The 19,855-nt window shown below is 61.6% G+C and overlaps 1 protein-coding gene across 1 annotated transcript in view; it reads right to left on the reverse strand.

The window, feature by feature from the left end:
* Positions 1-19,855, reverse strand: part of Pxdn (peroxidasin) — a gene marked incomplete at its 5' end in the record, with an annotated part of 68,843 nt that overhangs the window by 9,399 nt on the left and 39,589 nt on the right. Inside the window, 8 exon segments of the mRNA XM_042670492.1 lie at positions 71-279; positions 1,925-2,059; positions 5,225-6,728; positions 7,244-7,401; positions 7,969-8,077; positions 12,279-12,435; positions 17,687-17,799; positions 18,677-18,835. Of these exon segments, the coding sequence (XP_042526426.1) occupies positions 71-279; positions 1,925-2,059; positions 5,225-6,728; positions 7,244-7,401; positions 7,969-8,077; positions 12,279-12,435; positions 17,687-17,799; positions 18,677-18,835 (2,544 nt within the window).

Genomic DNA, 19,855 nt, shown 5'->3' on the forward strand with positions numbered 1-19,855 from the left:
TCCCCGTGGTGGTGGCACCCCCGTGAGCACTCAGAGACTGTCAACGGGGAGACCACGGGCGGCCACGCACCTTCACAGCAGTCCTGCCACAGCCGGAGGTCCACGCGGGGAACGTCCTTGCAGCTGCCGTAGCCATGTGGGAACTCCGCCACCCGAAACACGTCCGCCTGCACGTGGGTGATGTTGTCCGAGTTGTCGCACAGGATTCTGGCCAGTGACGTCTGCCTGATCTGCGTCAGCTGGGCGGGGGAGAACACCCCCGGGTTTTCGTACCACAGCCTGTGTGCCGGAAACAAGAGCGGCTCAGTCCCCCAAGCAGAGGCAGCCACCTCCGATGACAACGACTGAAAGACTCAGACATGGCTCAGTACTCCACCCAAGGAGAGAAAAAGGAAGACCAGCACAGGAGCCTGTGACAGCCCTGCAGGCTGGAACACGCAGGTGGAAAGAGCATACTAGCCCCGCAGAATGTAACACGCCCCAGAGAGAGCGTGCTAGCCCTGTACCAGAACACACGCCTGGAGACGGTGTGCTAGCCCTGTACCAGAATACACACCTGGAGACGGTGTGCTAGCCCTGTACCAGAACACACGCCTGGAGACAGTGTGCTAGCCCTGTACCAGAACACACGCCTGGAGATGGTGTGCTAGCCCTGTACCAGAACACACGCCTGGAGACGGTGTGCTAGCCCTGAACACACGCCTGGAGACGGTGTGCTAGCCCTGAACACACGCCTGGAGACGGTGTGCTAGCCCTGTACCAGAACACACGCCTGGAGACGGTGTGCTAGCCCTGTACCAGAACACACGCCTGGAGACAGTGTGCTAGCCCTGTACCAGAATACACACCTGGAGACAGTGTGCTAGCCCAGAACACACGCCTGGAGACAGTGTGCTAGCCCTGTACCAGAACACACGCCTGGAGACGGTGTGCTAGCCCTGTACCAGAACACATGCCTGGAGACAGTGTGCTAGCCCAGAACACACACCTGGAGACGGTGTGCTAGCCCTGTACCAGAACACACGCCTGGAGACGGTGTGCTAGCCCAGAACACACACCTGGAGACAGTGTGCTAGCCCTGTACCAGAACACACACCTGGAGACAGTGTGCTAGCCCAGAACACACACCTGGAGACGGTGTGCTAGCCCTGTACCAGAACACACGCCTGGAGACGGTGTGCTAGCCCAGAACACACGCCTGGAGACAGTGTGCTAGCCCTGTACCAGAACACACGCCTGGAGACGGTGTGCTAGCCCTGTACCAGAACACACGCCTGGAGACAGTGTGCTAGCCCTGAACACATGCCTGGAGACGGTGTGCTAGCCCAGAACACACGCCTGGAGACTGTGTGCTAGCCCTGTACCAGAACACACGCCTAGAGACGGTGTGCTAGCCCTGTACCAGAACACACGCCTGGAGACAGTGTGCTAGCCCTGTACCAGAACACACGCCTGGAGACAGTGTGCTAGCCCAGAACACACGCCTGGAGATGGTGTGCTAGCCCAGAACACACGCCTGGAGATGGTGTGCTAGCCCAGAACACACACCTAGAGACAGTGTGCTAGCCCTGTACCAGAACACACGCCTGGAGATGGTGTGCTAGCCCCGAACACACGCCTGGAGACGGTGTGCTAGCCCCGCAGAATGGAACACGCCCCGGAGAGAGTGTGCTAGCCCTGCAGGGGCTGTACATCCAGATCCTCAGGACATTAACTAATAGTGCTCACTGGCCCCAAGCAAGCTGTCTCACTGAAGTTCAATGACTGAAGACGGGCTTCTCCCTGGGGTCTGGACGCAAGCAGCAGCTGGCATGCAGCTGGCACGCAGCGGCACACAAGGCCAGGAGAGGAAGGGCCTCCTCCACTCTGTGCTCCCAGGCCCGGGAAGGGGGTGCAGGAGACGCTGCCGCGCGCTGGTGCCTACCTGTCCCCATCCCGCAGACGCCGGAACTGTGTGCTGAGCAGGCACAGAAGGGTGGGCCCCAGGAGGCTGCCGGGAACCACATCCTCCACCATGAGGGCTGGGAACAGATCGATGTTGAGTGGTGAGCCATAGAGCCTGGGGTGAAAGAAGCACACACTTCCATTGGCATGTGATACAACACAGACCTTGCTGTTTACACCGCTGTACGTTATTTACACACATTGCACCATTGCACGTGATACAACACAGACCTTGCTGTTCACACCGCTGTACGTTATTTTATGCAGATTGCACCTTTGCTTGCTAGTCTTTTCTTCCTTTCTTCCTTTTGTGTGTGTGCTGGTCGTAGGACTTGAAAGGGCCTGGGCACCGTCCCTGATCTTCTGTGCTCAAGGCTAGCACTCTACCACTTGAACCAAAGTTCTACTTCTACCTTTTGGGTGTCTGAGATGATTCTCTGGGACTTTCTTGCCCAGGCTGGCTTCGAACCACGATACTCAAATCTCAGCCTCATGAGCTGCTGTGATTACAGGTATAAGCACTGGTGCCCAGCTATGCTTGTCATTTATATATTTTTAAGGCCCTGTGGCCTCAGCTAAGAGGAGGGGCTCACGCCTACAATCCTCCCTACTTGGAAGGCCATTACCAAGAAGATCACAGTTCAAGGGCAGCCAAGTAAAAAATCATGTGAGGGGGGCTGGGAAGGTGGCTCAGTGGTAGAGCGCTTGCCTTGCATGCATGAAGCCTGGGTTCGATTCCTCAGCACCACATAAGCAAAAAGCAAAAAGGCGGAAGTGGCATTGTGGCTCAAGTGGTAGAGTGCTAGCCTTGAGCTGAAGAGCTGAGGGACAGTGCCCAGGCCCAGAGTTCAGGCCCCACGACTGGACCAAAAAAAAATCATGTGAGGCTCCATCTCCAAAGGAAAATCTGGGCCCCAGCTCCAATGGGAAGCATGAAACAGGAAGATCAAGGTCCAGGCTGAGAAAAAGGTTGAGACCTCAAAAATAACCAGAACAAAAAGGGTTAGGGGTATGGCTTAAGCAGTAAAGCACCTGCAAGAGGTCTGGAGTTCAAGCCCTTGTTAGTACTACCAAATGACGAAAAGTGGGGTGGGGGAAGGACTTACGCATCACAGGTTTTCCCAGTTTCCCGCTGCATGCATACCTCAGACACACACACTGAAAGACTAGGGAGCTGAGGAAACACTGGGCTGCTTCCTCTCAGGGCGTGGGGGAGGGGCACTCGGTGGGCCTGAGGGCAGACAGGGCAGCATCGCCCAGAGTGGAGCAAGCGTTCTGCGTAAGCTGGCATCGCTCTGTTTTCTTCTGAGTGGGGGGACTGCCCTTCCTTCCACTTACAAGATGCCACCGAAGTCACCTGCAAAGGAGCGGGCGTACACGCCCCGCACCTCCCCCTTTCTGTCCCTACCCCCCGGGGTTCAAGGGCTGGAAGGTTCCGCTGTGAGAACGAGCCTGCAATGCACCCCAGGGACCCTCACAGCCGCCCCCAAGATCCTGCAGGCCAGGCTGCAGGACACAGTGCAGGAGCGGCCCAGGCCCGGCCCAGCTCTCCAGCCCAGCTGCTTGAAGATGCAGACCTTCATGCGGCTGCCAGCACAGAAGACGGCTGGAAACGCTGCCTTCCGCGCTGGGATTTCATCACCCTTCAGCCGTGCCCTCCGCTGCCTGTCACGGGTTACTAAAACGGATGTGCGAATATCCATCTCTGCCTCCACACAGAACCAGCCCAGGGCTGCATTGCGAAATCGTTTGGCAAAGAGAGAAAAGACTAGTGGACTAATCTGTGGCAGTCATTACAAGAACAGAGCTAGGACGTTTGTAAAATTAGCCAGCACGGAGAAAAGCCCACACTGCACATGTGGAGGTGTGTGCCCCCCCCCCCCCCCCCCCCCCCCCCCGGTAATCTAATGCTGTGAGCCTCATGAATAGCAGAGCCCTGGAGGCCTAGGGAGCGCTCACAGCAAAGCCCAGGAGGAATCCTGAGGGTTCTGGGTCTGACGGTGTGGGGGCAGAGGGGGCTCAGCTAAGGTCCTGAGGGACGCCACGTCACGAGAGAACACAGTTCAAGGAGGCCACAAGGAAAGTTTTGGGTTTTTTTAATGACTAAGTGGAAAATAGTAGATCTTACATGTAAAATGGCCTTCACTTGGCTCAGAGATCAAAAACCAGGACAGTCATAAAGGGAGAATGAATGAGGAATTGCTTTTATGTTTGTAAAAGACTCGGATGTAGACAGTGTCATCACCAACATGAACAACGTGAGTGAGCTACGGACAGAGGGCCCAGCGCGACCCAGCGCGACGACCCAGCGCGGCCATCACCCGCCCTGAGCGCTGAAGCCTCGCCAGACTCACCGGGCGGCAGAAGGCGGCTGCAGGCGCGGCACCCTCCCGGTGGGTCTGTCTGCTGGCCTGCTCTCCTCCCCTGGGGAGCAGCACCGCTCTGTCAGGGGGAAGGCCAGACACTGAGGTCTCCCCCAACCATCACCTCTGAGCAAACCAAAGCCAGAGCCCGGGACACACAACTCTCGTCTTCACCAAAACTTGCTGGCTCACAGAGCCATCTGAGCAGACAAGAGTGAGGCTGGTGGGCAAAACGGACCACACCTGGCTCAGGGCTAGCAACACAGCACTGTCCAGTGACACTGGATATACCGGGGCTTTCTGTCCAGGACACTGGGCACACACGGGACCTTCCAGCCATCCAGGACACTGGACACACACGGGGCCTTACATCCATCCAGGACACTGGACACACACGGGACCTTCCGTCCATCCAGGACACTGGACACACATAGGACCTTCCATCCATCCAGGACACTGGGCACACACGGGACCTTCCAGCCATCCAGGACACTGGGCACACACGGGACCTTCCATCCATCCAGGACACTGGGCACACATGGGACCTTCCAGCCATCCAGGACACTGGACACACACGGGACCTTCCATCCATCCAGGACACTGGACACACACGGGACCTTCCATCCATCCAGGACACTGGACACACACGGGACCTTCCATCCATCCAGGACACTGGACACACACGGGACCTTCCATTCATCCAGGACACTGGACACACATAGGACCTTCCGTCTGTCCAGAACACTAGGCACACACGAGACCTTCTGTCCAGGACACTGGGCACACACGGAGCCTTCCATCCAGGACACTGGACACACACGGAGCTTTCCGTCCAGGACACTGGACACATACGAGCCTCCCGTCCAGGACACTAAGCACCACACACAGGCCTTGTGTTCTGGTTTCCTGAAACTCACCTTTTCAGCTTCTCCCGAATCTCAGGGTTCTTGATCTCATTTTTCAGGTCCTCGAAGGTGTGGGCAGCCGACAGGTTGCAGTAGACCCGGTAGTCATGATAGGGCGGGATGCCGTGATCGCGGCCCCGCTGGATGTTCATGGCGGCCAGGTCCAGGGCCACTGTCCGCGCCATGGAGAAGAGCCGCTCCGTGAGCTCCGTGTTCAGCAGCTGCGTGGGCACCCGCATCTTCCCGGGCACCCCGAACAGCCCCCTGAGGAGCGGGTCGATGCCGCCCTCGTTCACGATCCGGAACGGGGAGAAGAAGGCCTTGTGCAGGGGCACGTGGCCCTGCGGGATGGGCTGGAAGCTGGCGTCCAGCCGGTAGAGCACGGGGTTGATCAGCGTGTGGCCGAACCGGAAGGCCGCGGTGGCGAAGGCGTTGACGATGCCGGCGTTGACTCCAGGGTCGTAGCCCCGGTACGCCCCGAGCATCTTCATGCCCACGGCGCCCAGCACCTTCGGCAGCCAGTGCTGGTAGGTGATGTGCTGCATTTCCGCGCCCACGATCTTCCGGGCCTCGTGGTAAATGGTGTCGCCGTCCCAGTGCGGGTTCAGCGCCAGCAGCCGGGCGGCGATGCGGTTGTGCTCCCGGAACCACAGCGTGTGCATGCTGGTCAGGCCCAGCTGCTCGTTGGCGCGGTGGTCGCCGGCCAGGAAGCAGGGGATGGGGCTCTCGTTCTCGTCCCGCATGCACTCGGTGGGTGGCCCCGTGGCGAAGGGCAGCAGCGGCTTCCCGGACCTCTGCACGATGCCCTGCCGCAGCAGGCCCCGCTGGCTGGCCAGGTCACGGACGCTGCGGGCCTCGTGGTCCGAACTGCCGTACACGTTGGAGGCGTCAATGTAGGAGGTGAGCTGGTTGATCTGCTCCCGGGGGTACACGGAGTTCATGAGCAGGGAGGTCATGCCGCTGCCACACACCGGGCTGGAGCGCACGAAGAACATGCAGCGGGCCCCGGCGCGCACGCGCGGGTCGTGCGGAGGGATCATGATGGAGAAGCAGGGCGGGTCGTTGGTGCACACGGCGCTGCAGTGCTGCCCGTCCGAGAAGCGCGCCTCGCTCAGGGCCACCACGGTCGAGTCCAGGTCGTGGTCCAGGAACTGGCCCCACTGCATGAGCATGTGCGTGAACTGCGTGTCGGGGGTCACGTCCTCCGAGCCCACCAGCGTGGTGGACACCAGGCGGGGCATGGGCAGCGCGTGCCCGTGGTAGCGGCGTCCGGCGTTGACGCCGCGCGGCGTGTTGAAGCCGTTCTCGTACACGGCCTTCAGCAGGCGCTCGAAGGCGGTCAGCGAGGCGCCCCACATCGGGTGCTGCAGGTTGTTGCACGTGCCGTCGTGCGTGCGGTACTTCTGGTGGAAGCACATGTCCGAGCAGTTGTTCACGCGCCGGTGCGCGGTGCAGCCGGACAGATTGGCAATGAGGCTCAGGTAGGGCGGTGACACCAGGTCATTGTAGTGGTAACCTGCAACCAACAGGGCCGTTCAGTGCCCGCCCGCCTGCCCGCCACCCCGGAAGCGGCAGGGCGGACAGGGACGCACGTGAAACGGTCACTCGGGTTCCATCCACCAGAGCTAGGGGCCCACCCTCTGGGTGCACGTCTTCAAAAACATCTTTCCAACAGTGCTCAGCTCTGCTTTCTGTGGGCACGAAGCCAGAGACTTGGCAAAGGCTTCCGTGCGATCTGCCCTGTGAGGACTGAGTGATCGCAGCCTGTGGGGCAGACAGACACCGCCTGGCCGCAAGGCCGGACCTGCCACAGACTCGGCCGGCTCTGCGTCCAAGCACCAGCCGCAGACGAGGCAGGCTCTGCGTCCGAGCACCAGCCGCTGACCTAAGACAAGGCAGCCCGCGTGCGCTGGGCAGAATGGCGCAGACAGACCCGCTCTGGGCGAGGGCTTGAGCAGGGCTTCTTGTGAAGCGCGGTAGCATGGTGTGTGTGGGCTGAGCCTAGGGAGAGGAGCAAGGGCGGGTACTGACTTGTTCCGTTTAGGTCGACCATCAGGCCGTGCTGCACGTGCTCCTGGATAAGCTGCAGGGTCCTCTCGAATATCTCTCCCGCCCGGGCCTGTCCCACAGTGTAGGGGTCCCGGGGGTACCGGAACAGGGCCAGAAGGTCGTTGGGAGAACGTGGACGGCTGGCAGGAGTGGAGGGAAAGGAGCAACAAAACGAATTACCAGAGACAAAAGCCAGAATCCCACAGTAGACTTACGGGAAGGAAATTTCTATGGCTACTTTTGACAACGTGATGAACCGTACCTTCCTGATCCCAGGTGGAAGGCAAGCAAGAAGACAGACAGACAGACAAGAACCAAAGACACTAAAAACAAACCATTAATAAGTCAGGAGAGAAAGTCACAGGAATTGCATTTCAATTAAGGTGCAGAAAAACAGCTAGGATTGCCAACACAAACAAGACCCAATAGCAACTCTTAAAACATTTTGTTTTTTGCCCAATCGTTAGTGACAAGCCAAAGGAATGAGTTAAGCCTGCTGAAATGTTTTGGTTGTGAGTCACAGTTCAGATCCTATTTGGAAAGGATCCCTCCTGCTAGCATCTTAGCACCTAGAAAAGCCACAGCCAACGCTGCCTGCAGGATTAATATGCAGTGTTTTCATCAGATAAAACAGGCAGAAGCCTGGCAACTAGGCCTGCACACCAGCCAACCCTCACCCCAGCCCGGGCCCCCCCAGGCCCGCCTACCCGTCAAACAGGTGCGTCCGCGTTGAGTTTATGGCTCGGTCAACGGTCGTGATGGCTTCCACAATAGAGGTAGCAACAAACGGGTCGCCGTTCCGACTGACATCAGGAACTAGGAAAACGGGCCATGTGAGCATGCTGCCACGTCTAGACACGACTTCATCGGACACAGACCGTGCTTTTCCCTCAGCTATTCCTCCTTTTCAAACCAACGCTTAAACGACCGCATCACAAATTCTACTAGAATTTGTCTTCCGACAGTGTGGAGCCTGCCATAGCCCAGGACGACAGAAGTGGGTGTCACGCAGCTCCCCTTGGGATCCAGCCGGTGGTGAAGGTGGAGGAGGCTTCCTCTCAAGGACCCGTGTTCTCCCGGAGCCCAGCCTTCTCCAACTCTGCCCCTCACCCCTCAGGACGTGTCCTGCCATCTGGCTGTCACAGCCACCACCCCACATCTGTACAGGGCACGACTCTCCTCTCTGCAGACCACCACGTGCAACATGCACACCGCGCCAAGCAACACCTCACACCATTCCACAGGACAGACGCCACACAGACACACCGCACATCCCTCGATCCACCCCAAGTCACACCACGCCCACACGCTTACCCCAAGGGTGCGCTTTGTCCCCTCTCCTCAATACTACTGTCGGCCTCAGCCACCAACCACATAACTGCATTCCAACCACGTTTCATCCCCCACCGTAGCCTCCACCTCGGGCAGCTGGTGGTGATGCTTTTCCTCCGGGCCCCCGCTGCCATGCCGGGTGTGGGCACAGTTCAGAGCGACCACAGCGCAGGGCTGCCGCGCACAGCCTCCTCCCCCTGGGCCTCCTCCACCCAGAATGCACCCCTCACGTGGACTCCGGTACAACTGTCTCCCCATCTTTCTCCCTCTTCCCCCCCCCCCCCGTTTCCTTTCTTTCCCACCTTCCTGTGGCTAATAGAATCACTTGATTTGCCACGATAATCCTTGCGCTCTGAGGCCATCTTTTCACAGATTAATTTTAGTCTTTTTCTCACCCCTACCCCAAACCCGCAGCCCACACCAACCGCTAACTGCTAGAAAGGGTAGACGCACAGGCCGGTCTCTGTGTACCTGACAGCAACCCCCCCCCCCGTACCTGACAGACAGCCCCCCTCCCCGTCCTATGTAACTGACAGCCCCCCATCTGTGTACCTGACAGACAGCCCCCCTCCCCCTCCTATGTAACTGACAGGCCCCCTCCCCCCCATGTACCTGACAGACAGCTCCCCTCCCCCCTGTGTACCTGACAGGCCCCCCTCCCCCTATGTAGACAGGCCCCTCCCCCCGTGTACCTGACAGACAGGCCCCTCCCCCCATGTACCTGACAGGCCCCTCCCCCCTGTGTACCTGACAGACAGGCCCCTCCCCCTTGTGTACCTGACAGACAGGCCCCTCCCCCCTGTGTACCTGACAGACAGGCCCCTCCCCCCGTGTACCTGACAGGCCCCTCCCCCCTGTGTACCTGACAGGCAGGCCCCTCCCCCCTGTGTACCTGACAGGCCCCTCCCCCCTGTGTACCTGACAGACAGGCCCCTCCCCCCTGTGTACCTGACAGGCCCCTCCCCCCTGTGTACCTGACAGGCCCCTCCCCCCTGTGTACCTGACAGGCAGGCCCCTCCCCCCTGTGTACCTGACAGGCCCCTCCCCCCTGTGTACCTGACAGGCCCCTCCCCCCTGTGTACCTGACAGGCAGGCCCCTCCCCCCTGTGTACCTGACAGGCCCCTCCCCCCGTGTACCTGACAGGCCCCTCCCCCCTGTGTACCTGACAGACAGGCCCCTCCCCCCTGTGTACCTGACAGGCCCCTCCCCCCTGTGTACCTGACAGGCCCCTCCCCCCGTGTACCTGACAGGCCCCTCCCCCCTGTGTACCTGACAGGCCCCTCCCCCCTGTGTACCTGACAGGCCCCTCCCCCCTGTGTACCTGACAGGCAGGCCCCTCCCCCCTGTGTACCTGACAGACAGGCCCCTCCCCCCGTGTACCTGACAGGCCCCTCCCCCCTGTGTACCTGACAGACAGGCCCCTCCCCCCTGTGTACCTGACAGGCCCCTCCCCCCTGTGTACCTGACAGGCCCCTCCCCCTGTGTACCTGACAGGCCCCTCCCCCCCGTGTACCTGACAGGCCCCTCCCCCCTGTGTACCTGACAGGCCCCTCCCCCCTGTGTACCTGACAGGCCCCTCCCCCCTGTGTACCTGACAGGCCCCTCCCCCCTGTGTACCTGACAGGGCCCTCCCCCCTGTGTACCTGACAGGCCCCTCCCCCTGTGTACCTGACAGGCCCCCGGGTGACCTCCCCAGGGGCTAGGGGCTTCTCTCTCACATTTCACACCCCTTGGGCTCACAGACCCATCTGCTGCCCAAACATAACCCCAACCCTGGTCTTCTCCTCTCATGAGCAAGACGTGCCGAGAACAGGCCAGCAGTATGAGACAAGGATGCAGGAGGGAGGGGCCGACACAGAGAGATCGTGGTGTCCCGGGCTGCAGACCAGCGCGGCGCTAGCTGCCATCGCAAGAGTACCGGACCAGACACATCCAGCCAGGAGGCAGACACCGGGGCTGCAGACCAGCGCGGCGCCATCGCAAGAGTACCAGACCAGACACATCCAGCCAGGAGGCAGACACCGGGGCTGCAGACCAGCACGGCGCTAGCTGCCATCGCGAGAGTACCGGACCAGACACGTCCAGCCAGGAGGCAGACACCGGGGCTGCAGACCAGCACGGCGCTAGCTGCCATTGGAAGAGTACCGGACTAGACACGTCCAGCCAGGAGGCAGACACCGGGGCTGCAGACCAGCACGGCGCTAGCTGCCATTGGAAGAGTACCGGACTAGACACGTCCAGCCAGGAGGCAGACACCGGGGCTGCAGACCAGCATGGCGCTAGCTGCCATCGCAAGAGTACCGACTAGACACGTCCAGCCAGGAGGCAGACACCGGGGCTGCAGACCAGCGCGGCGCTAGCTGCCATTAGAAGAGTACCGGACTAGACACGTCCAGCCAGGAGGCAGACACCGGGGCAGGCTCATGTTTCCAGTGGCAGGGACAAACGGTGCCCACAGCCACACAATGGATCTGAAAGGTTGGAAGAGAACCGGGGGCCCCTGCATCAGGGCAGGGGATCCGAAGAAAGGCCTTAAGCCCTGACCACTCCTGAGTGACCAGCCTCGAATCACACTGAACCTGACCCACAAGACCTGGTGCCAGCAGAGGCCTCTCCACACGTGCCGGTCCTGTACCGCCAACGCCCTTCCTACCACTCACACTCAGCACCATGCTGACCGAGGCCCCTCCACACGCACCCGTCCCACACCACCTGCCACACGCACCCGTCCCACACCACCTGCCACACGCGCCCGTCCCACACCACCTGCCACACGCACCCGTCCCACACCACCTGCCACACGCACCCGTCCCACACCCTCCACACGCACCCGTCCCACACCCTCCACACGCACCCGTCCCACACCACCTGCCACAAGCACCCGTCCCACACCCTCCACACGCACCCGTCCCACACCACCTGCCACACGCACCCGTCCCACACCACCTGCCACACGCACCCGTCCCACACCCTCCACACGCACCCGTCCCACACCCTCCACACGCGCCTGTCCCACACCCTCCACACGCACCCGTCCCACACCCTCCACACGCACCCGTCCCACACCCTCCACACGCACCCGTCCCACACCCTCCACACGCACCCGTCCCACACCACCTGCCACACGCACCCGTCCCACACCACCTGCCACACGCACCCGTCCCACACCCTCCACACGCACCCGTCCCACACCACCTGCCACACGCACCCGTCCCACACCCTCCACACGCGCCTGTCCCACACCCTCCACACGCACCCGTCCCACACCCTCCACACGCACCCGTCCCACACCCTCCACACGCACCCGTCCCACACCACCTGCCACACGCACCCATCCCACACCCTCCACACGCACCCGTCCCACACCACCTGCCACACGCACCCGTCCCACACCCTCCACACGCGCCTGTCCCACACCCTCCACACGCACCCGTCCCACACCCTCCACACGCACCCGTCCCACACCCTCCACACGCACCTGTCCCGCACCGCCTGCCACACGCACCCGTCCCACACCCTCCACACGCACCTGTCCCGCACCGCCTGCCACACGCACCCGTCCCACACCCTCCACACGCACCCGTCCCACACCCTCTACACGCACCCGTCCCGCACCCTCCACACACGCCCATCCCGCACCACCTGCCACACGCACCCGTCCCACACCGCCGACGCCCTTCTTACCACTCACACTCAGCACCATGCTGACCGAGGCGTAACCGATCGAGTTCCGGGCCACACACTCGTAGCGACCAGAATCTGCCGTGCCGACATCATTGATCGTCAAGAAGCCTTCGGGGCTGATGTGAAATTTCCCACTCTCTGTCACCTGAACCCCATCCTGGAAGGGAACAGCAAAGCAGTATCACAGTCAGACTCAGAGACAGAGGCTGCCCTCAGAGGCCGATGGCCCGTGTGAAAGTAGGCTCCGCAAGTGGAAACAGCACCAAGGCCCATCCAGCCTTAAAAGGAAGGAGGCCGATTCCAGCCTCCCCAAACGCTGCACACGAGGAGCTCTTCACACGCAGATGCTCGGCTGAGGACACAGTTCTATGTAAAAGGTGAGTCTCAGGAGTGAGTGTGTGCAGGGGCAGAGCATGCGGAAAGCTCCCGTGGGCTGGGGCTACCGCGAGGCGTCCCAGGGGGCAGGTGAAGGACCGACACCCCTGCCAGGTGACCGTGAGTGTGGAGAGGACCGAGCAGGAGGAGAGCTGGGCCTTCAACCCTTGCCTGTGGGACCTGTGACCCCCACCCCCCCGCCATGAGTTCACTGCCCGGCGCAAGCTCTAGCAGGACCTCTCAGCTTGGCTGAGCAGGAGAAAAACTAATGCTCTCCCCCATGAAAACGGATCTGCAGGGTTTTTACTTGGCTGCTGGAAAGTGCTCTCATGAATAGGTACCTTCAGGGCACTTTTGATTCCTGCATACATGAAGTGTCCTGCATACGTGAAGTGTGGGTTTTATTGCTGAGCAATGTCTGAAGAGGACCAGAGAGATGGTGGTGAGCATATGTGTGGAGGGGAGGGGTGGTGAGCACGTGTGTGAGGAGGGGAGGGGTGGTGAGCACGCGCGTGTGTGTGTGTGTGTGTGTGTGTGGAGGGGAGAGGTGGTGAGCACATGTGTGTGTGTGTGTGTGGAGGGGAGGGGTGGTGAGCACGTGTGTGTGTGTGTGTGTGGAGGGGAAGGGTGGTGAGCACGTGTGTGTGTGTGTGTGTGTGTGGAGGAGAGGGGTGGTGAGCATGTGTGTGTGTGTGTGTGTGGAGGAGAGGGGTGGTGAGCATGTGTGTGTGTGTGTGTGTGGAGGAGAGGGGTGGTGAGCACGTGTGTGTGTGTGTGTGTGTGTGGAGGAGAGGGGTGGTGAGCACGTGTGTGTGTGTGTGTGTGGAGGAGAGGGGTGGTGAGCATGTGTGTGTGTGTGTGTGTGGAGGGAGGGGTGGTGAGCACGTGTGTGTGTGTGTGGAGGGGAGGGGTGGTGAGCACGTGTGTGTGTGTGGAGGGAGGGGTGGTGAGCACGCGCGTGTGTGGAGGGGAGGGGTGGTGAGCACGTGTGTGTGTGTGTGTGTGTGTGGAGGAGAGGGGTGGTGAGCACGTGTGTGTGTGTGTGTGTGGAGGAGAGGGGTGGTGAGCATGTGTGTGTGTGTGTGTGTGGAGGGGAGGGGTGGTGAGCACGTGTGTGTGTGTGTGTGGAGGGGAGGGGTGGTGAGCACGTGTGTGTGTGTGGAGGGGAGGGGTGGTGAGCATGTGTGTGTGTGTGTGTGTGGAGGGGAGGGGTGGTGAGCATATGTGTGTGTGTGTGGAGGGGAGGGGTGGTGAGCACGTGTGTGTGTGTGGAGGGGAGGGGTGGTGAGCACGTGTGTGTGTGTGTGGAGGGGAGGGGTGGTGAGCACGTGTGTGAGGAGGGGAGGGGTGGTGAGCATGCGTGTGTGTGTGTGTGTGGAGGGGAGGGGTGGTGAGCACGTGTGTGTGTGTGTGGAGGGGAGGGGTGTTGAGCACGTGTGTATGTGTGTGTGTGGAGGGGAGGGGTGGTGAGCACGTGTGTGTGTGTGTGGAGGGAAGGGTGGTGAGCACGTGTGTGTGTGTGTGTGTGTGTGTGGAGGGGAGGGGTAGTGAGCATATGTGTGTGTGGAGGGGAGGGGTGGTGAGCACGTGTGTGTGTGTGTGTGTGTGTGTGGAGGGGAGGGGTGGTGAGCACGTGTGTGTGTGTGTGGAGGGGAGGGGTGGTGAGCACGTGTGTGTGTGTGTGTGTGTGGAGGGGAAGGGTGGTGAGCACGTGTGTGTGTGTGTGTGTGTGTGTGTGGAGGAGAGGGGTGGTGAGCATGTGTGTGTGTGTGTGTGTGGAGGAGAGGGGTGGTGAGCATGTGTGTGTGTGTGTGTGTGGAGGAGAGGGGTGGTGAGCACGTGTGTGTGTGTGTGTGTGTGTGTGGAGGAGAGGGGTGGTGAGCACGTGTGTGTGTGTGTGTGTGGAGGAGAGGGGTGGTGAGCATGTGTGTGTGTGTGTGTGTGGAGGGAGGGGTGGTGAGCACGTGTGTGTGTGTGTGGAGGGGAGGGGTGGTGAGCACGTGTGTGTGTGTGGAGGGAGGGGTGGTGAGCACGCGCGTGTGTGGAGGGGAGGGGTGGTGAGCACGTGTGTGTGTGTGGAGGGGAGGGGTGGTGAGCACGTGTGTGTGTGTGTGGAGGGGAGGGGTGGTGAGCACGTGTGTGTGTGTGGAGGGAGGGGTGGTGAGCACGCGCGTGTGTGGAGGGGAGGGGTGGTGAGCACGTGTGTGTGTGTGTGGAGGGGAGGGGTGGTGAGCACGTGTGTGTGTGTGTGTGGAGGGGAGGGGTGTTGAGCACGCGTGTGTGTGTGTGTGTGTGGAGGGGAGGGGTGGTGAGCACGTGTGTGAGGAGGGGAGGGGTGGTGAGCACGTGTGTGTGTGTGTGTGGAGGGGAGGGGTGGTGAGCACGTGTGTGTGTGTGTGGAGGGGAGGGGTGGTGAGCACGTGTGTGTGTGTGTGGAGGGGAGGGGTGGTGAGCACGTGTGTGTGTGTGTGGAGGGGAGGGGTGTTGAGCACGTGTGTATGTGTGTGTGTGGAGGGGAGGGGTGGTGAGCACGTGTGTGTGTGTGTGGAGGGAAGGGTGGTGAGCACGTGTGTGTGTGTGGAGGGGAGGGGTAGTGAGCATATGTGTGTGTGGAGGGGAGGGGTGGTGAGCACGTGTGTGTGTGTGTGTGTGTGTGTGGAGGGGAGGGGTGGTGAGCACGTGTGTGTGTGTGTGGAGGGGAGGGGTGGTGAGCACGTGTGTGTGTGTGTGTGTGTGGAGGGGAAGGGTGGTGAGCACGTGTGTGTGTGTGTGTGTGTGTGTGGAGGAGAGGGGTGGTGAGCATGTGTGTGTGTGTGTGTGTGGAGGAGAGGGGTGGTGAGCATGTGTGTGTGTGTGTGTGTGGAGGAGAGGGGTGGTGAGCACGTGTGTGTGTGTGTGTGTGTGTGTGGAGGAGAGGGGTGGTGAGCACGTGTGTGTGTGTGTGTGTGGAGGAGAGGGGTGGTGAGCATGTGTGTGTGTGTGTGTGTGGAGGGAGGGGTGGTGAGCACGTGTGTGTGTGTGTGGAGGGGAGGGGTGGTGAGCACGTGTGTGTGTGTGGAGGGAGGGGTGGTGAGCACGCGCGTGTGTGGAGGGGAGGGGTGGTGAGCACGTGTGTGTGTGTGGAGGGGAGGGGTGGTGAGCACGTGTGTGTGTGTGTGGAGGGGAGGGGTGGTGAGCACGCGCGTGTGTGGAGGGGAGGGGTGGTGAGCACGTGTGTGAGGAGGGGAGGGGTGGTGAGCACGTGTGTGTGTGTGTGTGGAGGGGAGGGGTGGTGAGCACGTGTGTGTGTGTGTGGAGGGGAGGGGTGGTGAGCACGTGTGTGTGTGTGTGGAGGGGAGGGGTGGTGAGCACGTGTGTGTGTGTGTGGAGGGGAGGGGTGTTGAGCACGTGTGTATGTGTGTGTGTGGAGGGGAGGGGTGGTGAGCACGTGTGTGTGTGTGTGGAGGGAAGGGTGGTGAGCACGTGTGTGTGTGTGGAGGGGAGGGGTAGTGAGCATATGTGTGTGTGGAGGGGAGGGGTGGTGAGCACGTGTGTGTGTGTGTGTGTGTGTGTGTGTGGAGGGGAGGGGTGGTGAGCACGTGTGTGTGTGTGTGGAGGGAAGGGTGGTGAGCACGTGTGTGTGTGTGGAGGGGAGGGGTAGTGAGCATATGTGTGTGTGGAGGGGAGGGGTGGTGAGCACATGTGTGTGTGTGTGTGTGTGTGTGTGGAGGGGAGGGGTGGTGAGCACGTGTGTGTGTGTGTGGAGGGGAGGGGTGGTGAGCACGTGTGTGTGTGTGGAGGGGAGGGGTGGTGAGCACGTGTGTGAGGAGGGAGGGGTGTTGAGCACGTGAGTGTGTGGAGGGGAGGGGTGGTGAGCACGTGTGTGTGTGTGGAGGGGAGGGGTGGTGAGCACGTGTGTATGTGTGTGTGTGTGTGTGAGGAGGGGAGGGGTGGTGAGCACGTGTGTGTGTGTGTGTGGAGGGGAGGGGTGGTGAGCACGTGTGTGTGTGTGTGTGGAGGGGAGGGGTGGTGAGCACGTGTGTGTGTGGAGGGGAGGGGTGGTGAGCACGTGTGTGTGTGTGGAGGGGAGGGGTGGTGAGCACGTGTGTGTGTGTGGAGGGGAGGGGTGGTGAGCACGTGTGTGTGTGGAGGGGAGGGGTGGTGAGCACGTGTGTGTGTGGAGGGGAGGGGTGGTGAGCACGTGTGTATGTGTGTGTGTGTGTGTGAGGAGGGGAGGGGTGGTGAGCACGTGTGTGTGTGTGTGTGGAGGGGAGGGGTGGTGAGCACGTGTGTGTGTGTGTGTGGAGGGGAGGGGTGGTGAGCATGGGTGTGTGTGTGGAGGGGAGGAGGTGGTGAGCACGTGTGTGTGTGTGGAGGGGAGGGGTGGTGAGCACGTGTGTATGTGTGTGTGTGTGTGTGTGTGGAGGGGAGGGGTGGCGAGCACGTGTGTGTGTGTGTGTGGAGGGAGGGGTGGTGAGCACGTGTGTGTGTGTGTGGAGGGAGGGGTGGTGAGCACGTGTGTGTGTGTGTGTGGAGGGAGGGGTGGTGAGCACGTGTGTGTGGAGGGGAGGGGTGGTGAGCACGTGTGTGTGTGTGTGTGTGTGTGTGTGTGGAGGGAGGGGTGGCGAGCACGCGCGTGTGAGGAGGGGAGGGGTGTTGAGCACGTGTGTGTGTGTGTGGAGGGGAGGGGTGGTGAGCACGTGTGTGTGTGTGGAGGGGAGGGGTGGTGAGCATGTGTGTGTGTGTGTGTGTGTGTGTGTGGAGGGAGGGGTGGCGAGCACGCGCGTGTGAGGAGGGGAGGGGTGTTGAGCACGTGTATGTGTGTGTGGAGGGGAGGGGTGGTGAGCATGTGTGTGTGTGTGGAGGGGAGGGGTGTTGAGCACGTGTATGTGTGTGTGGAGGGGAGGGGTGGTGAGCACGTGTGTGTGTGTGAGGAGGGGAGGAGGTGGTGAGCATGTGTGTGTGTGGAGGGAGGGGTGGCGAGCACGCGTGTGTGAGGAGGGGTGGGGGTGGTGAGCACACGCATGTGTGTAGCAGAGGTGGCACCCTCTTACCTTGTTCCAGGTAATGACCGGCTCAGGCTCCCCTTGGGAGCTGCACGGGAGCTGGACATTGCTGCCCACTTCGACAGTCATGTCCCTGGGAATGCTGGCAAACACCGGGGTGACTGGAAGGCAAGACAGTTATCAGCGCCACTAGTGACACCCCAAAAGCTGAGAGCAGAAGGGGCTTTCCTGCCTCCCGGAAGCCTGTGCCGAGTCGAGGGCCTCAGGGACAAGAGGTGACCTGTTGCCCTGTGCCAGCCCCGAAGCCCCTCCTGCCCTGGGCTCCAACACCAGCAGTGTCAGTGGACAAGGCTGAGGCGCGCTCTGCCGGGGTCTGTGGGAGCCTGGGGGCGGGCAGCGGCATTAGGATGGCCAGCCGTGGCCAGTCGTCGAGGGGACACAGCTCCAGGGAGCAGGGGGCCTCAGGCCCCTTCAGGAATTGTTTCCGGGGCAGGTTACATCCCAGACAAGGGAGGACAGGGACAGGCTGGTAAACCTGACACAGAGCCTCGCCTGGGGTTCCAAGGGCCCGCCCACCCGCGGGCTTGCCTGCCGCTCATGGCCTGTTTCCACGCCTCCAGCACCACACTCAGGGCCTGCCGGCCAGGACACCCTCACTTCCCGGGGGACGGGGGCTCAGGCAGGGGAGACTCAGAGAGGCTAGGCCGCAAAGGCCCACAGGAGGCCCACACCACTGAGGCCCACACCGCTGCGCTGAGCAGCCGACCTATGGAGCCACTAGGAACGCATTGGCAGCACCCTTCTCTCAAGTGAGCCTCAGTCACCAGGAGAAAAGCGACGGGCCTGATCTAACAAGCCGGCGTCCTGGGGCTCTGTGCGTCTCCATCACAGGATAAACACGGGTAAAGCGCTGACCAGCACCTGGACCCCTTGGGAATACAAGTGCAGCCATGACAAACGCTGCACCATGTGACACTCAGTCGCTGGTGTGCAGTCCCAGCAGGACACCAGACCTGAGCAAACCGAGCCAGCGCCTACCTCTGGGCTGCACGAGCAGGTGAGCCACGACCTTCTGAGAGCCGATGATGTTGACCGCCTGGCACTCGTACTGGCCCTGGTCGTGGGGGGCGACCCCGGAGATCCTGAGCGTGCCGGAGGACAGCACCAGATGCCGTCTGTCCACCGAGAGCGGGCTCCCTAGGGACACGGGACACATGAAACAGGGCCACCTGTGCGCAACAGGGACACCTTTAAACCAGACACAGGCACCGTGGGGCTGGAGAGAGAGGGGCGCTGGCATCCAGGGACCATCCTACTTCCAAGGATGGAGGTACCCTACAGCCTGAGCTTTGCGTATCAGGATGCCAACCAATGACCGCTCCTCGGCCACCCCAACGGATGCCCCCAAGGGGCCATGAAGATTTCCCATCAGCTGACGTGGGAGGGGTGAACCCTGTGCCCAGTGACTCCCAGAGGGACACAGCAGACACTAAGCTGAGGAAGGCCAGGACGGCGTAGGCACTGCAGCTCCAAGGGGCTGGGGGCAAGCTGGGGCTGGACCTGAGCTGGGCTGGACCTGAGCTGGGCTGGACCTGAGCTGGGCTGAAGCTGAGCTGGGGCTGGACCTGAGCTGGGGCTGGAGCTGAGCTGGGCTGGAGCTGAGCTGGGCTGGAGCTGAGCTGGGCTGGACCTGAGCTGGGGCTGGAGCTGAGCTGGGCTGGAGCGGAGCTGGGCTGGAGCTGAGCTGGGCTGGAGCTGAGCTGGGCTGGAGCTGAGCTGGGCTGGAGCGGAGCTGGGCTGGAGCGGAGCTGGGCTGGAGCGGAGCTGGGGCTGGAGCTGAGCTGGGGCTGGACCTGAGCTGGGCTGGACCTGGGCTGGGGCTGGACCTGAGCTGGGGCTGGACCTGAGCTGGGCTGGACCTGAGCTGGGGCTGGACCTGAGCTGGGCTGGACCTGAGCTGGGCTGGAGCTGAGCTGGGCTGGAGCTGAGCTGGGCTGGAGCTGAGCTGGGCTGGAGCTGAGCTGGGCTGGAGCTGAGCTGGGCTGGAGCGGAGCTGGGCTGGAGCTGAGCTGGGCTGGACCTGAGCTGGGCTGGAGCTGAGCTGGGCTGGACCTGAGCTGGGGCTGGACCTGAGCTGGGCTGGAGCGGAGCTGGGCTGGACCTGAGCTGGGGCTAGACCTGAGCTGGGCTGCTCCGTCCTGGAAGCCAGTGCCCCAT

This window comes from Dipodomys spectabilis, unplaced genomic scaffold (assembly GCF_019054845.1).
Source record: "Dipodomys spectabilis isolate Male_0828 unplaced genomic scaffold, ASM1905484v1 ptg000561l, whole genome shotgun sequence".
NCBI lineage: Eukaryota > Metazoa > Chordata > Mammalia > Rodentia > Heteromyidae > Dipodomys > Dipodomys spectabilis.